This window comes from Erythrolamprus reginae, chromosome 9 (genome assembly GCF_031021105.1).
Source record: "Erythrolamprus reginae isolate rEryReg1 chromosome 9, rEryReg1.hap1, whole genome shotgun sequence".
NCBI classification, from domain to species: domain Eukaryota; kingdom Metazoa; phylum Chordata; class Lepidosauria; order Squamata; family Dipsadidae; genus Erythrolamprus; species Erythrolamprus reginae.
This window is the reverse complement of record NC_091958.1, coordinates 8,792,491-8,810,550: the sequence shown is the minus strand read 5'-3', so window position 1 is coordinate 8,810,550 and position 18,060 is coordinate 8,792,491. Positions and strand designations below refer to the sequence as shown.

At 43.5% G+C, this 18,060-nt stretch overlaps 1 protein-coding gene across 1 annotated transcript in view; it reads right to left on the bottom strand.

Moving 5' to 3' along the window:
* Positions 1 to 900: 900 nt before the first annotated feature.
* Positions 901 to 18,060, bottom strand: part of ITFG1 (integrin alpha FG-GAP repeat containing 1) — a 102,760-nt gene continuing 85,600 nt past the window's right edge. The window contains exons 15-16 of the mRNA XM_070761626.1: positions 10,571 to 10,688; positions 901 to 2,023 (exon numbers count right to left, since the gene is read on the bottom strand). Coding sequence (XP_070617727.1) covers positions 1,964 to 2,023; positions 10,571 to 10,688 — 178 coding nt within the window. The 3' untranslated portion in view covers positions 901 to 1,963. The remainder of the gene's footprint in view (positions 2,024 to 10,570; positions 10,689 to 18,060) is intronic.

Below are 18,060 nucleotides of genomic sequence, written 5' to 3'. Positions count from 1 at the left end.
AGAAAATACTTTTTCTCTATCCACCTTTTCTATCCCATGCGTGATTTTATACACTTAGATCAAGTCATCCCTTAAATGCCATCTCTCAAGGCTGAAGAGACCAAGGTATTACAACCTGGTTTCATAAGGGAGGGGCTCCATTTCCTTGATCATTCTTGTTGACCTTTTTTGCACCTTTTCCAGTTCCATTATATCCTTCTTGAGGTGTGGTGACCAGAAGTCTTTCCACTGATTAATTGTTCCACTGATTAATTGTTCTCACCGTCAGGAAATTTCTCCTTATTTGTATTTGTATTTATTAGATTTGTATGCCGCCCCTCTCCGAAGACTTGGGGCGGCTAACAACAATACAAAAGACAATGTGAACAAATCTAATATTAAAAATAATCTAAAAAACCCCAATTTAAAGAACCAATCATACATACAAGCACACCATGTATAAATTCTATAAGCCTAGGGGGAAGGGAAAATTTCAATTCCCCCATGCCTGACGACAGAGGTGGGTTTTAAGGAGCTTGCGAAAGGCAAGGAGGGTGGGGGCAACTCTGATATCTGGGGGGAGCTGGTTCCAGAGGGTCGGGGCCGCCACAGAGAAGGCTCTTCTCCTGGGTCCCGCTAAACGACATTGTTTAGTCGACAGGACCTGGAGAAGGCCAACTCTGTGGGACCTAACCGGTTGCTGGGATTCGTGCGGCAGAAGGTGGTCCCGGAGATATTCTGGTCCGATGCCATGAAGGGCTTTATAGGTCATAACCTTAGTTCTAAATTGCTTCTCTCCCTGATCAGTTTGCCCCCCATTGCTTGTTTTCTGGCCTTCAGGTGCACTGGAGAATAGGTTGACCCCCTTCCTCTTTGCTGGCAGCTGAATTTTACCATTTGCAAAATAAAGCAGTATACGAGTTTAACGTAACCGACATTGTTTATTAGGAATACAGGCCAAGAATGTTGAAAAACCAATAAACCAAATGTAAGGAAGAAAGCAGCAGAGGTCTTACATAAAAGTCTGCTTCCAATGGTTTTCTTAATCAAATACCCGCAGCCTAATTCTTATTCGGGAAATGCTGGGATTCTCTTTGCGCATAGACATGGTTTGGTATACAACAAGATTAGAAGGAAATCATAATATAGTCTAGTCCAGCCCTTCATCATAGCAGGCTGTGGAGAGGCGCAGTTTTTCCTTGGAGGAACATGCTCCAAGAACCTTTTTTTATTTTTATTTTTACCTATCAGCTGTTTTCATGATTAAAATTTAGGACAATTGCATGATAACTACGAGTAACCAGGTACATATACCTTGCAGATGAGTTTAGGCCGGCCTAATTTCAAAAGCTAGACTGCATTATGTTGATTTGTTTCTGATACGCGGTCAGTCTTCACTCCCAATATTATTAGGGTGCTTCAATCTTCTAACATTAAGCTTTTCTACGCACTTGATTGGATTCAAAGATTAAGACAAACAATCCTAAGCATTTCAAGTAAAAATGTCTTCCCAGTACAATCAAAACAATCAAACAGTTTGCTGGAGGATTAAATTATAAACATGGAAGTCACATTTTTGGAAAGAGATAAATGACAATCAGACTTGTTCAAGTGGCACCGGAGTTGGGTTTGGTTTTTTTTTGTTTTTTGCTCACTGAAACTTCAATTTACGTAGAACCATCTTTTCGGGAAAGACAGTTATAAGGAAAGAAAGTGAGAATATGGAATGCATGCGGTAGGATCGTCGGGGGGGGGGGGGGGAGAGGAATTTGTTAAATAAAAGACAATGGCGAATATATACAATCCATCCTCCGAAATGGGCTTGAGGCTGTCGCTTTACAAATAAATTAAAAGGAGGGGGGGGGGGGGGGGAGAAAAACACCCGACAACATTTCAACATTTACAAATACCACAGCAAAATGCTTCCTTCAGTCTGTATATGATTCGGTAGGTTAGTTTGGATCATCGAGATCATAAAGGTGGATCACATGGCATCAAAATGGAATCGGTGAGCTTCTTGCCTTTTCTCGCGATCATCTGCTTTCTGGAGAAACGGCAAACAATAAAATGATAATTTTAGGGGGAAAAATAAACATGCTTTTGGTGGCTGTACCTAACGCTGAGAATCAGAATTGTAATTTTTTTAAAAAAAATTATTATCCTAAAAGATATTGCTGGAATGCTTACAAAAACTCTTAACAGATAGCAGTTTATAAGCCATCAGGCTGAAGAATCCCAAAGTGGTCACCATAAATCTAAACTCTTTGGTGCAGGGCTACTGCTCGTCCATCAAGCTTTTAAAAAAATTTTAGGACAATAAAATAAAAAGGAACACGTATGGGAAAGAACATACATGATGAGGCTTTTGTGAGTGTGGTGGAGGGGTAGGGAATTTGAAAGGTCCTTGTTCCAGTTTTGTTTTAAACTCGGTTACCCCATGCCTGGCGACATAGGTGGGTTTTGAGTAGCTTACGAAAGGCAAGGAGGCTGGGAGCAGTTCTAATCTCCGGGGGGAGTTGATTCCAGAGGGCCGGGGCTGCCACAGAGAAGGCTCTTCCCCTGGCTCCTGCCAGATGTCATTGTTTAGTCGATGGGACCTGGAGAAGGCTGACTCTGTGGGACCTTATTGGTTGCTGAGATTCGTGCGGGGATTCGTTATTCATTCATTCATTCATTCATTCATTCATTCATTCATTCATTCATTCATTCATTCATTCATTCATTGGATTTGTATGCCGCCCCTCTCCGGAGACTCGGGGCGGCTAACAACAATAATAAAACAGCATATAATAATAATCCAATACTAAAAACAGTTAAAAACCCATTATTATAAAAACCAAACATACATACAGACATACCATGCATAAAATTGTAAAGGCCTAGGGGAAAGAGTATCTCAATTCCCCCATGCCTGGCAGCAGAGGTGGGTTTTAAGCAGCTTACGAAAGGCAAAGAGGGTCGGGGCAATTCTAATCTTTGGGGGGAGTTGGCTCCAGAGGGCCTGGGCCACCACAGAGAAGGCTCTTCCCCTGGGTCCCGTCAAGCAACATTGTTTAGTTAACGGGACCTGGAGAAGACCCACTCTGTGGGACCTAACTGGTCGCTGGGATTCGTTATATCTACTATATAAACTGTATGTGTGTATATATACACGCACAGCTCTTCTAAAATTATACACATTCAACCTCCTTTACTGCGATAGGAAAAACAGACCCAGAACCCAGAAGGGGGAAAAAAAATCCAACATTTTTCTACCAGTACTGCATACCTGGCCAACATTTTTCTACCGGTTCTGCGTACCTGACTGTTCCCGTAGGAGCCCATCACCACTGCATAAAACAGAATCCCAGAAGGGATAAACCTTGACCCAGCATGGCTCTGCCTTGCATCCATCACCAAGGCGAAGTCAAAAGCAGACAAGGGCTATGATGGTTCTGTCTGAAGGTGGCATGTGAGACACGCATCATTACCACCTCACCCTTAATCTGACAAGGTGTTCTCGCTGCCTGTGGGTGAACCGGGACTCCAGGTTGACGGTGCCGCTTCGCATTTTACTGTCAGCCCTTTTTATCCTTCAGGGGAAAAGGGAGGCGTTCAGGTGTTAATCACGCTCCGACTTCATGGCAGGAACGTGCTCCTGCCACAAAGCCTCTGACATCGCTCAGTCTATAAAAACACCCCATGACACCTTCCCTTCCACCTGTCCGTTATATCTTGGCGAAGAATTCACACTGCATAATGGGCTGCGTACCTGCCTGCCTGCCTTGCCACTTTTCCATTCTTAATTCTGAACGTGTTGTATTTTCTGTCTCATTTTCAAAAGGGAATTTAGGAACTTTTCATTAATGCGAGGATCTAAACAGGCAGAAACACTGCCCACATTAGTACAGCCCGCTGGGCCAGGGTTCCTTCGATGGAATCGCAAACGGGTGTATCTGATCCCGCTTAAAGGCAACCAACCACGACTCGTTTATTTAGTGCAAACTTGGCAACTTTAAGACATATGGACTTCCAACTCCTAGAATTCTAAATATGCCGTAAGGTTAGAGTGTAATATTATCCACTTATATCCGTAAAGGTTGGCTAACAGATCTGTTTTATTTACATTAAATTCTGACTCTTTCCCTAGACTAGGAGTCCCCAAACTTGGTAACTTTAAGACTTGTGAACTTCAACTCCCAAGAATTCTCCAGCCAGCTCTGCTGGGAGTTGAAGAATTCTAGGAGTTGAAGTCCACAAGTCTTAAAGTTTATTTATTTATTGGATTTGTATGTCGCCCCTCTCCGGAGACTCGGGGCGGCTAACAGCGACAATAAAACAGTGTACAATAGTAATTTGGTTGCCAAGTTTGAAGACCTGTGGCTTATATCTTCTCTTCATGAAAGTCCAAAGAATACCCAACGGCAGATTTTAAGTCAATTCTTCAAGGAGGGAAGTAATAATCTCTGCACTGGGGAAGAAGTGAGAAATCTATGCCTTGGTGAACTTCAGTGGCACAGTGGTTAGAGTGCAGTACAGCAGGCTACTTCTGCTGACTACTGGCTGCCTGCAATTTGGCAGTTCGAATCTCACCAGGTTCAAGGTTGATTTAGTCTTCCATCCTTCCAAGGTGGGTAAAATGAGGACCCAGATTGTTAGGGGCGAGGGGCTGATTCTGAAAACTGCTTAGAGAGGGCTATAAAGTACTGTAAAGAGGTATATAAGTGCTATTGCTATTGGGGAAGACGTCAAACTAGGATAGCTAGCAAGACAGGGCATTTAGGAATGTTTCTCTCTGAGTGCCTCAAAATCTAGGAGGATTTATGCGCCCTTTGGGTTTTGGTAATCATGCAGGCTCCTAAGTGCTTTCCTGGGGTGCCATGAATGGTCCTGAAAGAAAAGGCTTGGTGTGTTGAGGAACTGTAAAAGACAGCAGGGAAGGGGCGGAATCGACCCAGAAATCGGTAACATGAGCCATCGTTGATTTTACTTCTCCGCAGGAAACGCTTCTGGAATGTTGAAGGAACCGCACCACACTAATTCCCATTTAGCCTTAATGACGAAGCACACAGATGCTTTCTCTGCTGCGTCCAATCTCTTGTACTACAGAGGAAAAAAAATGGTCCATCCTAAACTATACTTAATTTGAGCAATTTCCGAAGGGAAAACTTTGCTGTTGAAACTCAGGCTTGGAAGAAGATAAAACCAAGTCACCTTCTTCCTATAAGTCAGTTATCCTTCCAGGAGAATACAGTGGTACCTCGTCTTACGAACGCCTCTTCTAACGAACTTTTCGAGATACGAACCCGGTGTTTACGATTTTTTGGCCTCTTCTTCCGAACTATTTTCACCTTACGAAGCCAAGCCACTGCTGCTGGGATGAAGGGGTTTCTTTCCCCCCACTTTTTTGAAGAAAGAAAAGGGAGGGGCGGCTTGGAGGGGGAAAGAGTTTGCATTTAAAAAAGGTAGGAGAACAGCGTGCTTGCACAGGCACTGAAAGGGTGTCTTTTGAAGAAAGAAAAGGGAGGGGCGGCTTGGAGGGGGAAAGAGTTTGCATTAACAAAAGTAGGAGAACAGCGTGCTTGCACAGGCACTGAAAGGGTGTCTTTTGAAGAAAGAAAAGGGAGGGGCGGCTTGGAGGGGGAAAGAGTTTGCATTAACAAAAGTAGGAGAACAGCGTGCTTGCACAGGCACTGAAAGGGTGTCTTTTGAAGAAAGAAAAGGGAGGGGCGCCCCCCTTGCCTTTCTTCCTTCCCACTCACCCTTTAGCCTAGCCTTGCTTCTTCCACCCGCCCCCTTTAGCTGCTCCTCCCTGCCCTCTGTTCGCCTCCCTTCTAAAGTTTGGGATTTTCCTGAAGGATTTGCACGCATTATTTGCTTTTACATTGATTCCTATGGGAAGCATTGTTTCGTCTTATGAACTTTTCACCTTACGAACCTCCTCCTGGAACCAATTAAGTTCGTATCATGAGGTACCACTGTACATGCTATTCCAGTTTCCGTACCATTCTTCAAACTAGGCACTTCCTGCCGTGCTAAAATAAGAGTGCCCTTCACTCTATTATTTTTTCTGTTTCTTTTGAAAGCCTGGCAGCCAACTGATGGATTATAATGTTCCGTTTACAACTTCGGGGTGGAAAAGCAAAAGAACAATCGTGCTGACATTGTTTGGCATAGAGCAGTGATGGTGAATCTATGGCACAGGTGCCACAGGTGGCATGCAGAGCCATATCTGCTGGCACACGAGCTGTTGCCCCAGCTCAGCTCCAATGTGCATGTATGTGCCGGTCAGCTGATTTTTGCCTTGCACAGAGTCTGGGAGGCTGTTTTTGGCTTTCAGAGAGCCTCCGAAGGGATGGAGGGAGGTTGTTTTTACCCTTCCCTGGTTCCAGTGAAGCCTTTGGAGCCTGGGGAGGGCAAAACACAAGACTACTGGGTCCACCTGAAGTTGGGAAACAGGCAATTTCTGGCTTCCAGAGGGCCTCCTGTGGGCGTGGGAAGCTGTTTTCGCCCTCCCCAGGCATTAAATTATGGGTGTGGGCACTCAGTATGTATGTATGTATGTATGTATGTATGTATGTATGTATGTATGGATGGATGGATTGATTGGATTTGTATGCTGCCCCTCTCCGGAGACTCGGGGCGGCTAACAGCAATAATAAGACAGCGTATAACAATAATCCAATACTAAAAACAATTAAAAACCCAGTATAATAAAAAACCAAACATACATAGAGACATACCATGCATAAAATTATAAAGGCCTAGGGGGAAAGAATATCTCAGTTCCCCCATGCCTGGCGGCAGAGGTGGGTTTTAAGTAGCTTATGAAAGGCAAGGAGGGTGGGGGCAATTCTAATCTCTGGGGGGAGTTGGTTCCAGAGGGCTGGGGCCGCCACAGAGAAGGCTCTTCCCCTGGGTCCCGCCAAGCGGCATTGTTTAGTTGACGGGACCCGGAGAAGACCCACTCTGTGGGACCTAACCAGTCGCTGGGATTCGTGCAGCAGAAGGCGGTCCCTGAGATAACCTGGTCCAATGCCATGAAGGGCTTTATAAGTCATAACCAACACTTTGAATTGTGACCGGAAACTGATTGTATGCACGATAGCATGCGCCCACTCTCTTTCGGCACCCGAAGAAAAAAAGGTTCGCTATCACTGGCGTAGAGAGTCGGGCTGTTGTCTCAAGGGCTGAATTGCATTATTGCTCTGTACGTCCTTCCTGTTCCTTGGTGCTATGGGGACACAAGGATCCGTGGTTCTATCTCGGCTCATTTGCAAGCAAAACTTTAGGAAACGCTTAACTAGGTTACTTTATGTCCTTGCCCTCCAAAGTGATCATTTCCACAGGTATGATTATGGTTTGCCCAGCTGGGTCTATGCCCACTGTTGAATGGTTAGCTATGAATAGAAAGCCTTGCGAGAAATGGGGACAGACTTATTCTTTTGTGGCACTGAAAAGGAAGCTTTGAAAGTAACGTCTGGGAATCAATGCATTTCAACCGAGTAAAATAGCAGCGTTGCTCATGAAAATATCTCTGTTTTGAAGCCTGTCAATAAGGAAGCCAGCAAGGGCACTTAATCGAGAGGGAAGAAACTGCTTTCTATTGTAGGTGAGCTGAAGAAGGGGGAAAAAAAGGCTGATTTAAATTTTATTCATTGATGGAGTCGCATTGTCCCGGGAGCTTTGCAAGACAAGAAAACCCCCACCCACCCATGGGCAGAGGTCACCCAAATGTTTCCAGCTCAACAAACTTCTAAAAGGCAGTTTTATGCAGCCCTTTAACCTCCCTGGCATCTTGGAGACCAACTTGGGAGAATATGCTTGGCTCTTTCTAATCTTGATCACCCTTTCAACATTTATATATTTATTTAGTCCAATACACAATGAGGGTTTTAGTGGGTATATATCTATATACACATAGTAAAATACATGATGAAGGTTATAGAGGAGATACTCATAGTAAAATATATCTAAGAAAGAATAGAAGAGAAGTTATAGGAATAGAACATATCAATGAAAGAATAGAAGAAGAGATATAGGAATAGAAGAAAGGTATAGGAGATATAGGAGAGACAATAGGACAGGGGACGGAAGGCACTCTAGTGCACTTGTACTCGCCCCTTACTGACCTCTTAGGAATCTGGATAGGTCAACCGTGGATAATCTAAGGGCAAAGTGTTGGGGGTTTGGGGATGACACTATGGAGTCCGGTAATGAGTTCCACGCTTCGACAACTCGGTTACTGAAGTCATATTTTTTACAGTCAAGTTTGGAGCGGTTAATATTAAGTTTAAATCTGTTGTGTGCTCTTGTGTTGTTGTGGTTAAGCTAAAGTAGTCGCCGACAGGCAGGACGTTGCAGCATATGATCTTGTGGGCAATACTTAGATCTTGTTTAAGGCGTCTTAGTTCTAAACTTTCTAGGCCCAGGATTGAAATTCTAGTCTTGTAGGGTATTCTATTTCGAGTGGAGGAGTGAAGGGCTCTTCTGGTGAAGTATCTTTGGACATTTTCGAGGGTGTTAATGTCTGAGATGCGATATGGGTTCCAAACAGATGAGCTGTATTCGAGGATGGGTCTGGCAAAAGTTTTGTAAGCTCTGGTAAGTAGTGTGAGATTGCCAGAGCAATCCCCTAATTAATGGAATTCCCTAATTAATGGAAGAAAGGAAGGGAGGGAGAAAGAGAGGGAAGGTAGAGAGAAAAGAAGAAAGGGAGGAAGCCAGCATGGAGGGAAAGAAGGAAGAGAGGGCGGAAGGGAGGAAGAAGGAAAGGAGGGCAGGGAGAGAGAAAAGGAGAAAGGGAGGAAGCAAGCATGGAAGGAAAGAAGGGAGAGAGGGAGGAAGGGAGGAAGAAGGAAAGGAGGGAAGGGCAGGGAGAGAGAAAAGGAGAAAGGGAGGAAGCAAGCATGGAAGGAAAGAAGGGAGAGAGGGAGGAAGGGAGGAAGAAGGAAAGGAGGGAAGGGAGAGAGAAAAGGAGAAAGGGAGGAAGCAAGCATGGAAGGAAAGAAGGGAGAGAGGGAGGAAGGGAGGAAGAAGGAAAGGAGGGAAGGGGGACAGAAAAGGAGAAAGGGAGGGAGGAAGGAAATTAAGGAGGAAAGTGCTCCTTAAACTCCAAAAAACCTAGTGTAAAAAAATGTGGATTTAAGGAGAAAAGGAGCATATTAAGTCTTCCCAAGGCTTAATATCTTCTTCAGACCTTAAAAATACTTGGAACGTCCAAAAATAAATATCAAATTAGTTTTTCCACTGGGAGGAGGGAGGAGGCCACGGTTCTTAAAGGGTAAACCTCGATTGAGGGCACCAATGTCATCCCTTAAATTCCCATTAAGAAGCCGGGAATATTTGCTCTGTCCACAGCAACAACTTGACTTCTAAAGGCTGATAACCATGGGTTAGGATCTATTTGCTGTGTGTTTGACTGGCTTGGCTTACAATTTTTTGCATAGAGGCGCACAATCTAAACCCACCCCCAGTCTCGGTCACCTCCAACCACTGTTACAGAAAAAGAGACAGAAAGAGAGAAATGATTAAACACATGTCTGGGGAATAAACCCATGAATTATTTAAATAACAGATGCATGTCAACGAAAGGGAGAGGAATGTAGTTTCGGCCCTGGAGCAGCGATCCAGTGAGTTTTGGAATGCGTCCTTTATAAGCAGGTCAGGTAACGGCTGAATGCATTTCCCATTAGCCTGGAAAATGTTGTGTATCCCTGGCTTGGTATATTGCATGGACTCCGGCTGAGCAAATTGTGGCTTTGTGCAATAGGAAAGCCCCTCTCAAATCGAAAGAGCAGCTTTAAAATTTAATTTAAAACTCATTTACATTTAAAATTGAAAGAGCCGTGGTGGCGCAGTGGTTAGAAACATAGAAACATAGAAGACTGACGGCAGAAAAAGACCTCATGGTCCATCTAGTCTGCCCTTATACTATTTCCTGTATTTTATCTTACAATGGATATATGTTTATCCCAGGCATGTTTAAATTCAGTTACTGTGGATTTACCAACCACGTCTGCTGGAAGTTTGTTCCAAGGATCTACTACTCTTTCAGTAAAATAATATTTTCTCATGTTGCTTTTGATCTTTCCCCCAACTAACTTCAGATTGTGTCCCCTTGTTCTTGTGTTCACTTTCCTATTAAAAACACTTCCCTCCTGGACCTTATTTAACCCTTTAACATATTTAAATGTTTCGATCATGTCTCCCCTTTTCCTTCTGTCCTCCAGACTATACAGATTGAGTTCATTAAGTCTTTCCTGATACGTTTTACACTTAAGACCTTCCACCATTCTTATAGCCCGTCTTTGGACCCGTTAGAATGCAGAATTGGAAGCTAGCTCACTGCCCACTGCCAGCAGTTCGATCCTGACCGGCTCAAGGAAGACTCAGCCTTCCACCTTTCCGAGGTGGGTCAAATGAGGACCTAGATTGTTGGGGGCAAGAGGCTGACTCTGTAAACTGCTTAGAGAGGGCTGTAAAAGCACTGCGAAGTGATATATCAGTCTACGCGCTACTGCTATTCTTTCTACTGCTGGTGTGATACAAAACTCTTTCTAAAAGGGGTCTCAGCTCAACAGGATAGGTAGAAAAATATTGACAAGCTTACCTTTTCTTGCCAGTGAAGTATGCCAATGATGGCTAAAATGAAGACACAGACTCCAATTAAGGCAATTGCTGTTAGCAGTACAATGTTACTCGGGGTCAGGTACAGCTTAGCGCTCCAGCTGTGGGGGAGGGGAGAGAAGAACCCAAGATAAATCAGTGGTCCCGTGGATGGCCATGAAGAGAAGACCTCCCAAAGGAGAATAGGAGAGGACAGAATAGAATTCCTTATTGGCCAAGTATGGTTTGACACACAAGGAACTTGACTTTGGTGCATAAGCTCTCAGTGTACACAAAAGCTGATCTTGATACATTTATCACGAATCAAAAGATGCCACATTTATGACAAAGACAATATCTACAAAAAATTTAATTAACACCATACAATGAACTAATAAATGTCAAGGGAAATTTACACTAAACACATATTTAAATCAGAGGTCGTATATTACAGAGGTTGTATATTACTGCTAAAAAGCCCACAGGTCTACTCCTTTTCTCATTTCTTTCTCAACCCCCCTTTTCTTTCCCCAAACTTCCCCTTTCTACTACAGTATATCTTTCCTATCTTCTCGCTTTCTTCCTTCTGTTTTTTTCTTCTATTTCTGTCATATTGCAACATATAGAAACATAGAAACATAGAAGACTGACAGCAGAAAAAGACCTCATGGTCCATCTAGTTTGCCCTTATACTATTTTCTGTATTTTATCTTAGGATGGATAAATGTTTATCCCAGGCATGTTTCAATTCAGTTACTGTGGATTTACCAACCACGTCTGCTGGAAGTTTGTTCCAAGGATCTACTACTCTTTCAGTAAAATAATATTTTCTCACGTTGCTTTTGATCTTTCCCCCAACTAACTTCAGATTGTGTCCCCTTGTTCTTGTGTTCACTTTCCTATTAAAAACACTTCCCTCCTGGACCTTATTTAACCCTTTAACATATTTAAATGTTTCGATCATGTCCCCCCTTTTCCTTCTGTCCTCCAGACTATACAGATTGAGTTCATTAAGTCTTTCCTGATACGTTTTATGCTTAAGACCTTCCACCATTCTTGTAGCCTGTCTTTGGACCTGTTCAATTTTGTCAATATCTTTTTGTAGGTGAGGTCTCCAGAACTGAACACAGTATTCCAAATGGGGTCTCACCAGCGCTCTATATAGCGGGATCATAATCTCCCTCTTCCTGCTTGTTATACCTCTAGCTATGCAGCCAAGCATCCTACTTGCTTTCCCTACCGCCTGACTGCACTGTTCACCCATTTTGAGACTGTCAGAAATCACTACCCCTAAATCCTTTTCTTTTGAAGTATTTGCTAACACAGATCTGCCAATACAATACTCAGATTGAGGATTCCTTTTTTATATGATTGATATGTCATGTATTATATTTATATTAATCTCTGTTTCATTTTTAACATATATATTTAATAAAGATAGTTTTAAAAAATGATACAACATTTAGTGATAATCATAGGTTACTAAATAAGCAATCAACATAAATCATACTAGAAAATTATCATAGCTTTTGGAGTATAAGATGCACTATAAGACACACTTAACTTTGGGGGATGAAAACAAGACAGTTTTACTCTTTTACTAGTATCATGTATATAAATATTATTATATCTCTGTATGCCACCAATACATACTTGACAAAACAAACAAATAAATAAGAAAGAGGGGGAAATAAAATCTGGATAATGAAGGCAGTGTAACAAAAGGAAAAGGACAGGTGGAAAATCATAACATATAAAAGACCTGCAAATAGAACGACAGTGGTAGAGGGGGAGAAAAAAATAAAAATAAAGGAAAGATAGTACTAATAGTGATAGGCGCCTTGGGTGCAATTCCCAAACATCTGCAGCACCATTTGAACACCATTGGCTTTGACAATCGCCATCAATCAAGTCAAAAGGCAGCTTGACTTGGAACAGCTTCCAACGGCGATACCTTCAACATCATCAAGCAACAACATCTGGCCATCTCTGGTCCTTGGGAAGGACTCGCTAGGAGGATAAAAACGCCAAACCCAGTCTAAACATCTTGCAAGTTGTGCCACGAACCATCATAATATAAATATTTATATTCCAAATGTCTAACCGATTATGAGAAGGGGCGCGTATTTGGGAAACTAGCAGGTTTTACGATACGAAGGGATTATAAGTAGGAATGTTTCTCTCTCTTTTAAACGTTTTTCTTCATAGACTTTGTAACATTTATTTCAGAGGTTCAGCGGGCAAGTTTTGGTTGTAGGTACTGTTGGAAGAAATATCTATCTGGGTTCAGTTCCAAGTGGGGGAAAAAGACACTGGGAATTTAGTTCATTCTTTTAGCCTGAGTCCTACCTATATACAGTGGTACCTCGATTCTCGGCCACAATTTGTTCCAGAAGTGTGGTCGAGAACCGATTTGGTCTACCGAATTAATTTATCCCATAGGAAATAATGGAAATAGATTTAATTGGTTCCCAGCCCCTGGGATAAAAAATCTGAGGAGCTCTATAAGCGCTCCAAGCTGCAGGAAGGGGGGGGGGGGGGGCGGCTGCAATCCCGGCAGCTTCAGGGGGCTCCTTTCATCAGTGCTTCGTCTTGTTACCTGTAGGCAGCTGCACCAACTTTCTCCTTCCAGGAGGTGGCAATGGCGGCGGCTTCCCTTCGAGTAGCAACAGCGCCGGGAACGTCACGTAATGAAGGGAAGCTGCTGGAGCGGCGGCAACTGCTGAGATGGCTCCAGCGGCTTCCCTTGATCACGTGACGTTCCCGGCGCTGTTGCTACTTGAAGGGAAGCCGCCGCCGTTGCCGCCTCCGGGAAGGAGAAAGTTGGTTGCCCCCACCCTTCTTGCAGCTTGGAGCACTTATAGAGCTCCTCAGCCCCCCGAAGCTGCCGGGATTGCAGCCGCCCCCGGCGGTAACATTTCGGATAATGAACAAAATTTTCTGTGGCTGTTTGGTATCCGATTTTTGTTCGGATACTGAAGGAAATTTTTGCCGAAAATTTTGTTCAGTATCCGAAATGTACGACAACCAAGGCATTCGAGAACCGAGGTACCACTGTAATTATTTTATGAATGGCAAAAAGGAGGAGGAGGAGGAGGAGGAGGAGGAGGAGGAGGAGGAGGAGGAAAGCAATGGTGGCGGTACTTAACTGCTTGGCAAATGGCTGCATGGATTATTGGAAGTTCATAAATAGTATGTCAATATTCAGCAGCAAAGGGGCATTTAGTCACTCATGTATCATCATGCTCTTTTCCCCGAACGGAAGCCGTTTGATATTGATTCCACTTAATGCATTTCAGCAAAATGAAATCTTCAAATGCCCAATTCACGGAGAACGATTCCAGCTCCGATTGCTTCTCCAATTCTCTCTAGTTTTAAGCCTTTATTCTTTCTCTTCCTTTTCTTTTTTTAAAAAAAATAAAAATTAAGGAGATGATGCCGCCTTGAATCGGAGCAAATGATGTGCTTCTAACCACCCTGAGCTTTCCTCAACCTCCAGGCGATTTATTAATTGATTAACTGACAGCTAGTCCTCAATTTATGACCTAATTGAGGCCGGAATTAGGGCTGCAGCATGCTGGGTGAGGAATTCTGAGAATCGAAGTCCAGAGGCCTTAATGTTGGGAATCATTCGATTATAAAGACTGAATGAGCAACTTCTGGAAGGCTGAAACTGGCTCCTTTACAAGTCACTTCCAAAGCTTTGGCCGCTTTGGAAGTGACTTAAAAATGAATAGGCAGTCCTTGACTTATTACCAAATTGAGCCCAACCTTTCTGTTGTTAAGTGAGACATTGTTTGGGTGAGTTTTGTTGATCCTGTGGTCATGGTCGTAATTATGAAAAATGGTCACAAGTCACTTTTTTCAGTGCCGTTGTAACTTTAAATGGTCACTAAGTGAACTGTTGTAAATGGAGGATTACCTGTATCTGCAAAAAAAAATCCACAAAAAACCTGAAACCCCCTGCCTTTTCTCAATGACTTCTCTATTTCTAGGAATATTACTTATCTATCTAGGCAGTCTTCATTTTTCTCAACCAATTGTCCTTTGAATACATTATAAAACAAATACTCCCTGTTTTCCACCCCAAAGATTAATAAAATCACGGTCTCTTTTTTTAAATTATCAACAAGAATGGTTTTGTTTTAAGGTTATAATAAAGATTTATCAACTGTTGAGGTCAGCCTCTATGATCAATAAATCTTAAACAGACCGAAAATTGAAATCAATGTGGTCTTTTTATAACATGCATAAATCTGAAATGGCAGTTCTTCAGTAAACGCCAGGAGTAAAATAACAGAATAATGATTAAAATTCATTTGGAGGAAGAATTCTTTGACACCTGAATACTTATGGTTCGTTTCAAAGGAGGAGGGTATCACAACTCGAGGCATTGCTTCCTTGAACTGAACTACAAAAATCTCATGATGCTTTGCCATGTCTTGAGTCATCGGAGCTTAAATTAGATTTCCTGAGTTATCCGATATTCCTTGGGATATTTTTACGTCTTGTTTCCATTGTTCAAATCCTTGAATGGCTCTTTACGCGAACATATCAATTTTCCTCCACTAAATATATAGTTCTTAAAAGGCATTTATAATATGCGACAGGATACTTTACAATGTGAAAAGCTGTATTTACTTCCATTGTGTTGTGGTTAGCTCTGGCCCAGCTCCTGCTCCAAGGACTGTGGATGTGGGGGAGACATCCACATTCTGCAGGCTTGTTTTGCCCCCGGTGGAATCTGACGATGAAGGCTCCTCTGACCAAGAAGACATGAGTGACAGGGAGGAGGAGAGTGTGGCAGACAGCTCAGAAGGAGATCAATTATCTAGCTCCTCCTTGGATTCAGAACAAGAGTTAATGATACAGCCACGCATGCGGAGAGCGATGCATAGGCAACAACAACTGAGAGATTATTATCAAAGAAAATGAGGCCACCTGTGGTTGGGTGGGGCTGTGGTCATTAGTGAGGCTGCTATAAATAGCAGCCTGTGGGTTTGGCCATTGTGGAGGATTCTCTGATGGTTGTGTTTCTTGACTGCTTTACTGACTTTGACCTTTTGTGTGCTGATTTCCCCCCGCTTTGAAACTAAACCAGAGCAAAGTGTGTTTCACTTTGTGAAAGAAGAAGGACTGTGAATTGCCTCACAGCTGCAAGCTAAGTATCACAGAACTGATAAGGGACTTGTACAAATTACCAGTTTGTTTGGAGACCAGTGCTCTTTGCTATACCAAAAGAGGGCTTGGTTTAAGTGAATTTTCAGTATAAAGAACATTGTTTTGAATTTTCAAACGTGTGTGTGTCTGAAATTTGTACCTGTGAATTTTTGGGAGGATTCTACTAGAGAGCTCGAGAGAACACATTGTAGCTGTCAGGCAAACCAGACCCACACGGGTGTAGAATTTGGACTAGCTATTTTATTGTTCTCTGCCTATAATACAGGAATCTCCACAAGTGGCAGCTTTTGAATAGGAAAGACCAGGTTAGACTCAAAGCACTGAAGGGCTGCCTGCCACCGTCGCTATCCGTGCGGTCCTGGGTGTGCCCCTCCCGCAAGATTCAGATTATGCGCATGCGCATACACAGAAGGAAAAAAATGGGGAAAATTCAGGGAGGAATCTGAAAAAAAATTCAAAAAAATAGATGATGGCGCCCATGGACCAGCATATTTGGACAGGGAGTCATTGCTCACAGTCACTCATGCCCTCATCACCTCGAGGTTCGATTACTGCAACGCTCTCTACATGGGGCTACCTTTGAAGAGTGTTTGGAAACTTCAGATCGTGCAGAACGCAGCCGCGAGAGCCATCGTGGGGCTTCCAAGATTTGCCCACGTTTCTTCAACACTCCGTGGCCTGCACTGGCTGCCGATCGGTTTCCGGTCACAATTCAAAGTGTTGGTCATGACCTTTAAAGCCCTACATGGCAATGGACCAGATTACCCCCGGAAACGCCTGCTACAGCACGAATCCCAGCGACCGATAAGGTCCCACAGAGTTGGCCTTCTCCGGGTCCCGTTGACTAAACAATGTTGTTTGGCGGGCCCCAGGGGAAGAGCCTTCTCTGTGGCGGCCCCGGCCCTCTGGAACCAACTCCCCCCGGAGATTAGAACTGCCTCCACCCTCCCTGTCTTTCGTAAACTACTCAAGACTCATTTATACCGCCAGGCATGGGGGAGTTGAGATATTCCTTCCCCCTAGGCCATTACAAGTTATGCATGGTATGTTTGTGTGTATGTTTGGTTTTATCATAGGGGTTTTTAGTTGTTTTTTTTAATTGGATTGTACATGTTGTGTTTATTGTTGTTAGCTGCCCCGAGTCTGCGGAGAGGGGCAGCATACAAATCCAATAAATTATTATTATTATTATTATTATTATTATTATTATTATTATTATTATTATTATTGACTGATCCAGTTCTGTGATGTCATCGTGACGTCACCAGCAGTTTTTTACCAGTTTGGGTGAACCGGTCCAAACTGGGAAGAACCCACCTCTGCTTCCTTCTCTTCTCTTCTCTTCCCTTCACTTTCTCTTCTCTCCTCTTCCCCTTCTCTTCCCTTCCCTTTCTCTTCCCTTCGCTTCCCTTCCTCTTCTTAATCCAATCCAATCTCCCTCTTGAGCCCTCCTCCTAACCAGAAAGGCTACTCTACAACTGTATCCAACCTTTTACTATGTGCGGAAGAGTGAATTCACCATCCAGAGTGAGTGGGGATATTTCTTTCCCCCTGGGCTCTAGAGTTTTGGTGTTACTTGGGAAGGAGGATTAAAACAGCCTGGCCTTTTCCTTCATTGGAGAGCTTGCTTTATATAAAAAAACCCTGAAAGCAAGCAGTTCTTCCAGGCTTCAGCTGTGAGCTACTTATGTTCTCCGCTATTGGAGACAGGAGAGATGTGAGCAAGAGCAACCAGGACCCAGAATTTCCACTGCTAAGCAAGAAGGTTGGTTCAAGAAATGAACACAGCTGGCAAGTGAATCATGCCGTCACAAAATCAATCTGGCTCCCCTCACTAATTTTGCTCTTCAGAAGCTGACCAGGAAAGTCGTAAATTGGGATTGTGCAACCACAGGATGCTGTAACTATCATAGGTTGATGGTTAGAACACCGTAAGAGCCATGGTGGTGCAGTGGTTGGAGTGCAGTGCTTCAGGCTACTTCTGCTACCAGCAGTTTGGCAGATCGAATCTCAGCAGGCTCTAGGTTGACTCAGCCTTCCCTCCTTCCAAGGTGGGTAAAATGAGGATTGTTGGGGGCAAGAGGCTGACTCTATAAACCACTTAGAGAGGGCTGTAAAAGCACTGCAAAGCGGTATATAAACCTAGGTCACCAAGTGTTGGTAATGACCTTTAAAGCCCTACATGGCATTGGGCCAGAATACATCCGGAACCGCCTTCTGCCGCACGAATCCCAGCGGCCGCACGAATCCCACAGAGTTGGCCTTCTCCGGGTCCCGTCAACCAAACAATGTTGTCTGGCGGGCCCCAGGGGA